General features: G+C 46.1%; 1 protein-coding gene across 11 annotated transcripts in view; it reads right to left on the reverse strand.

The window, feature by feature from the left end:
• Nucleotides 1–5,334, reverse strand: part of celf4 (CUGBP, Elav-like family member 4) — an 84,355-nt gene extending 79,021 nt beyond the window's left edge. For all 11 annotated transcript variants that reach the window (XM_042059828.1, XM_042059823.1, XM_042059819.1 and 8 more), the window contains exon 1: nt 4,669–5,334. In XM_042059828.1, the coding sequence (XP_041915762.1) occupies nt 4,669–4,933 (265 nt within the window). In that variant the 5' untranslated portion in view covers nt 4,934–5,334. The remainder of the gene's footprint in view (nt 1–4,668) is intronic.
• Between the last annotated feature and the right edge of the window lie 1,760 nt (nt 5,335–7,094).

Below are 7,094 nucleotides of genomic sequence, written 5' to 3' on the forward strand. Positions count from 1 at the left end.
TTGCTCTCCCTCATACCCTCGGTTGCTTTTCACTCCTTTCAGTTCAATACAATTCAATTCAGAACAGTCTCTAGTTAAACCTAGTTACCACAAACATGTAGTGCAAACCTGCCTTGTGCTGATCATTTCTGATATCTCACTTATGATCAATATATTATTAAAAGAATATGACCAATAAATGAAATATTTTCTTGAGAATTTCGGATATATTAATAAAAGTAAAAAAAACCCTCATAGAATTATTAGATAGATTACATAGAGTTTATTAGATATACTGTATTTTAATCCACAGCTAATACATATTGTTATTGTTGCTGGTGTTCCTCTCTATCAATATATTGTTCACTTTGAGAAGTACACAATTCATGATAAGCCAGTGACCAGCATTTTCCACTTTCTACTGTCACCTTAAGCAAAAATCAGAGCCTCTTCTCAGTTTGAACTCAATTTCTCGTTCTTTATCACCATGAACTGGGTAAGTCCTTTTAGTTTATTTCTCTCATCTCTCATCCTGTCCTCTCTCTCCTCATATTGTTGCTTTACCTGTCTCCACTTCCTGTTCCTGTTTTTGTTTGTTACAAAGTTACATTACTTTACTTCTTCTGTTACTTTACTTATCTCTCAGAACTCTAGTTCCACCGAGTTGTTTTATTTGCGCCTTTAACCTTCCACCTCTGCAATTCCCTCTTCTCATCCTTTCTTTCTTTCTTTCTTTCTTTCTTTCTTTCTTTCTTTCTTTCCTTTCTTTCTATGGTGGTCCACTGGGATTAGGTCCTAAGGATTGGATAACTCCACTCTCTTCTCCGACTCATTACGTGGCTGTCTTTGCAGGACCAAGGGCATCAAACAGTAATGTACTTCAAAACACACACTCTCACACAAACACACACACATGCACGCACGCACACACACACACACACACACACACACACACACACACACACACACACACACACACACACACACACACACTCTCGCTGCCTCACATAAACCATACACATACATACGTGAACGCACTCTCTCACACAACCACAAACATATACACACACACACACACACACACAAAGGGACCGCCAGCATCAAATCCTGCTGGACTCTGAAACAAGCCCTCAACACAAACACACACACACACACACACACACACACACACACACACACACACACACACAGAGAGACAGATACAAAGAGAAATACACACACAGAAACACATGCACATAATGTAACATGCACACAAGCACACACAAAATATAAATATGTATATAAAAATGTAAACATATTGTATATCCTTTGGTCTCTGCATACTCTCTTTTTCTCTCTCTTGCGCTCTCTCTCTCTCTCACACACACACACACACACACACACACACACACACACACACACACACACACATGATTCCATATTGGTGCAGCTCATGCAGTCGGTCCTCATGTCTATGTAAAATCCATCTGCCTAGATGGAGCACAGCATCAAACAGAACATAACTCCACCTACACACTCTACACCAGCATCAAACACCCTCGCTCCCGCCTACACAGCCCAGCTTGTCTCCAAACATACATCTACATGGAGAACGAACTGTTTGTGCAGATGCATTTTGATGATTCACGATTTCATATTTCTATTAAATCGATACATTTTTAAAACAACAACAAAATAAAACATAATTCACGGTTGTTTTTCTTTTCTGGTTAAATCTGATTTTTTCGTTTTTGTTTTGCAGGGATGCGGTGATTTGTCATTTCGCTCGTTGCTGCAATCTCAAGCCGCCGTTTTTGAGAGTGCAGACAGCATGCTGTTCTGCCAGTCGAACACAGAGCCCTCACGCTGATAAATTATGTGTTTATCTGTCAATTTATTTCCACGAATGTTGATTGGACAGTTTAGTGCAGAGTGCTCGCTGACTGCCAGCTCATAATGTAATGGAGAACACAGGAAAGCGTGTGAATGTGCATGTGTGTGTGTGTATGTGTGTGTGTGTGTGTGTGTGTGTGTGTGTGTGTGTGTGTGTGTGTGTGTGTGTGTGTGTCTCTGTGTGTGAGAGAGAAAGATAGAGAGAGAGAGATAGAGAGAGAGTGTGTGTGTGTGTATGTGTGTGTGTGTGTGTGTGTGTGTGTGTGCGCGAGTGCGTGTCTGTGTGGGTGGGTGAGCGAATAAACGGATGAAAGAACCCGTGAATGGGTGGAGGGGGTGGAGAGTGATGGAGAGAGGCAGAGAGAAGAGAAGGAGGGTGAGATGATAGAGAGAGAGGGAATGAGAGAGAGAGAGATAGAGAGAGGGAGGGAGGGAAGGGGGGGTTGAAAAGATAAGGTGTAGGGTGATTCAGAAAGGGGAGAGCGGAGGGGGAGAAGAAACAGAGCATAACAAGAAAATGTGAAATGAAAAGATGTGAAAAATGAAGGTTCATAAAGAGTGCCAAGTCAAAAATCAAGATCAAGGACCAACAAACAAAACCATGAAAAAGAAGAAGACACAGAGAGGAGGAGGATATGAAAGAAGAAAAAGAAACGCAAAAGGGTGCACAGTATGGGTACACACATACACACACACACACACACACACACACACACACACACACACACTGCAATGGAAAGTGACGATGGAATGTCTCTACTCAGTGTGATGTATTCCAGAGCAGGGTCCAAGAGCTGGGTGGCTGGGACAGCGAATGGAGAGATGCAACGATAGAGATAGACGGAGAGAGAGAGAGAGAAAGAAAGAGAGAGACTCCCAAAGAGCTAAAATATTGGACTGATAGCTTGGGGGGGGGGGGCATTAATGAAAGCAGGGGCCGTAGCAGACCCCAAAGGGAGGGCGGAGAAGGCTGGATCGGGAGCAGTGGGGGGGTTGTAGAGTGTGTGTGTGTGTGTGTGTGTGTGTGTGTTTGGGGGGGGGGGGGGGGGTGCAGGGCTATATATTTCCGAAAGTAGACAGTTCCTCGAATCAGCCCGCGTGGACGCCCATAGTTCACAGGCAGCATGATTAACAACTGGACTGGGAGTCGCTACTACAGCCGCACTATTAATAAAAGATAACCCACCCCCCCCCCCAACCACCTTCAGCCCTCCTTCACCCTCACTGCTGACTCCCTCCTCTTTCCTCAACTGCCTCTCTTCTTTCCTTTCTCCCTCTCTTCACCCCTCCCTCCCTCCCTCCTTCTCTCTCGCTCGCTCCACGGCCTTGTGTACTCATTTACTATCATTGCCTAACACATGCCTAATGTCATGCTGTTTACAGCGACACACAGTCCCCAGGGTCCTCCGGGCTAATGCTAACGCTAACGCGGTGCTACGCCCGGCAGGCAAAGCCCCAGCCTCCAGGGATCGCTGGATCAATTAGCCCCGAGTGGAGAGGTGATGACCCGCAGGGGATAGAGCATGATGAGCCCCCCCCCCCCCCCCCCCCCCCACCCAACCCCACTTTCATCACCTCCGTGCCCGGCCAAGACCCCCTCGCTTGTGCTTTCAATGAATGCTGCTTGATCTTTGGGCACCATCACAGAGGTAGAGACTTCCAAGTACAATGCTACAGGTTTTGGGGAATGTTCAGAAGAAAAGTGACCACAAAGGGGGTCCACAGATTCTCAACCGCTGCTGAACAGCTGTACTTCTTCCATTTCTGTGGAGGATGAATGATCCACTGTTGGACCTCTACAGGTTATGGTCATATTTATAATTTACACTATGCTGGGAACTAATCTAACAAAGAAGCGACTGCGATATAGAAACCATACGGATTGAACTTAACTGTTGTGAATTCGGATCAAGACATTCTGGGGTTAAGTGGTCGGATGCAACTGAATCTTACAGTAGGCCTACACCTGAGCAAAATCTCTACTACGATGTTCCCGCACAACTATGACCTAGAGAGCCATCAAAGCACAAAAATATTATTCATATTTTCAGTAGCTGTTTAGGTTTTTATGTATTAAGGTGACGTCAGGCTATAGAAAAAAATATTGCAAATGCCACAAAAAACAGCAACATTTTACCCTGTGACACACACACACACACACATACAGACACACTAAAATCACGCAAACGTGCGGGCTCACACACACACACACACACACACAAAAGCAACTGCCCAAGAGCTGGGGGCGATATCAGCCAACAGTTCCTCGAACATGTCTCACGAGAACTCCAACTTAAAAGAGGGAGAGCCGGCGCTTGTCGTGACACTAGCTCACCATTCATACCACGGGATGACGTTCATCCCAACCGAAAACCTACCCATTCCCAAACCCACTGTTGCATTGCACGAAGCTTCCATTTCAACATTCCCTTTTTTCCAAAAGAGAGATCTGTGATTCCGTAGCACACCGGCCAGAGTAGCCTATTTCCCTTGGCGTAGCCTACATATCAACAATTGCTATAGGATCATAGCAATGTTTGCCCGAACTTCTTCCAATCTAATTTTCTGAAAACACTTAAAAAAGCGACTGTCTAAAACAAAGCAAAAATATCAAAAATAACTCCAGGACCGAGAACAGGTTCATTTTCCGTTGTACATTTTTGTGTGTTCGTGTGTGTTTCTGTGTACGTGTGTGTTAGGGGAAAATGAAGATAAGCACAGACATCCGAGCACATTGAGACATTTTCCTTGGTATGACAGCCCCGCTGCAGGGGAGAACGAGTGTGCCCTTTCCGGCGGATCTGGAGCGGAGCTTACCTTTGTGCATGCCCGTGAAGCGGTCCTTCAGTACGGTCAGCTCGTAGATCTTGCCGAATTCCTCGAAGAGCGGCCGGAGATCTTTCTCGTCCAGGTTCCGCGGTATCTGCCCGATGAACAGTTTGATGGCATCGTGATCCTTCATGGGAATGGTGGCGCAGCTCGCGGGACTGTGGCTGTGGCTTATTCCGTTCACGAGCCCGTTTGTGCTGGCCGCTCCAGCGTGAACTGTGCCGTCCACTTGTCCGTTGGTTAAAGTTGCCATCTTCTTACGGCAAAGGAGTTGCTCTTCCAGTGTAGAAGCGACGCGAGTGGATGTTCAAGAGATTACAAAGAAGTATATTTTTCCTTTTTAAATATAGAAATGATATGTATATATATACTAAGACGTGCAGATATAAAAAATCCCGACACTATTTATAATCTCGGCAAATATTTACAAACGAATATAGATGTACCGTCAGGATGAAATGAAAAACGGAAGGCGCCAGCGTCCGCCTGATCCCGGTGGAGGCGTGATCCCTGTGTATGTATGTGTGTGAGTGAGAATGTGTGCCCTATTTAATAATTCACTCCTTCATTTCATAAAAGGGAGAGAGAGAGAGAGAGAGACCGAGCGCTTTCGCCTGCCTATTTACACCTCCGTTCCCCTCGCCCCTGCTTCTAGCCACCCTTCTATTTTTTTTTGCTTTAAAGAGTCGGTATGGGTGTCCTCTCGGTTTAAACAGACAGGGCAAGCTCAAGAGGCGACGGGGCGGCGGGGAGTTGCACGACGGAGAAACGCGACCAGAAAACTCGCTGTTAGTGTCACACAGCGCGCTGTCTCCCCTCTTCTCCTCTCCACAGCTACATGGTATGCTCCACCGAGGTTGAAGTACTATAAATAAAGAACAATATCGAAGCAGCACAGTTCTTTGTGCCGTGTCTCAAAGAAACACATGGATGCATTTTACTGATTAGAAGAGGGCGATTTTTACGTTTTAATATCCCTGAAAAACCTTCCCCTTAAAATGCTGGGCTAGTATGTGAATAAATTGTGTCCACCTACTAATAAGCAACAACACAAAAATATTATGTTTTTCCTTCCTCTTTATCATCCTGTATAAATGTACTACCATACTCGGAAACTGTGAGCCTGTACGCTAAACACACGCAGACATACCAGTACCAGTGATGTATTTATTTAGTTCTTTGTTTAGGAAAGCACGAGGCTGTGCACGAGTACTGCTCAAGTCCCATTGCAAAGGGGGCGGCACAGCGCACGCAGATGGACAGCGAATGGTGCTGAAAATCTAAGAGACGGCGCCCGGTTAACGGAATCACTGTTCGTGGAATTACGAGCGGCTCAAGGACGCTGTTAGGAGTGCTCAGGTGTCTGTCGCCCTTACACAATAGCCTAGCAGCTGCAGCTGAATCGCCGCACTGGTCTCGTCGTAAGCTTTACCGTCCCCGAGCAGGGATAGCTGTCGCGTGCGGTTCTCGTCCTTTCCTCTGCAAGTCATTTCCCGAGAATATGAAGTCTGTGAGCTCCTCCGAGCGGCGCGCGTGGGCAAAGAGGCAGCAGCAGCTCTAGCAGGACTTTTTGCGCCACAACACGGAAATGGCATCCCCGCGAACCTGTTGTGTTACAGCAAATGATCAAAAAGACCGTGCTTTTCTCTTCACGCGCCCCAAAACGACATGACAAAACAATTTTTGTTTGTAAAGATATATGGATAGTAACATACATCCCACTGCACTGCTCAGAGATATAAGACTGTTAAACTCACACTCATTTCCACACAATTTTCCATTAAAACACCGAAACGCCACAATTGGTATCCACCAATTATTATACACCGATGAGTTGTCAGGGTACTGGCTATTTCAGCCAGTAATCAGCCTCATCATACTGCAATTATGTTCCTCCGAGTTTGAACAGTGGCATATAATTTCATGTGTGTGTATGTGTTAAAAAAATAAGCTTGTTAATTACATATTATTTGTTACTGGCGTCTTTTACTGGTGACGCTTTGCCCCGTGCCATTCATTGTCTTGGGCTTGCATCTGACCACTTCCCTCCTCAAAATCGTAACAAGGACGGGGGTCATTCAGTGTCTGCAGAGACTATTTCATGAACATTACGCGGGGCCACAAACCAACGCAAAGCAGCTGCATCCCATACAAACACACCCTACCATTCTACGACAAAAGCGCCGCGTTTTTGTCACAATGACAATACAGCCTCGGCTCCAGGCGCCCCTTTCCGTGCTGACAGGGAAATTATAGACTGCTGCCGAGTCCCCGCTGAGCGCTCGGGCCGAAAGGGAGATGCGTACACGTGTACAGCACCGGCGGAGCTGCAGGTAGAGTCACTCATGCAGATGCTTCTGGAAGCCCGGCCGCACAAGCAGCCAAATCTGGCTGCCGCTGTGGCTTTTACCGTC

The sequence above is a fragment of the Alosa sapidissima genome, chromosome 13 (genome assembly GCF_018492685.1).
Source record: "Alosa sapidissima isolate fAloSap1 chromosome 13, fAloSap1.pri, whole genome shotgun sequence".
NCBI classification, from domain to species: Eukaryota; Metazoa; Chordata; class Actinopteri; order Clupeiformes; family Clupeidae; genus Alosa; species Alosa sapidissima.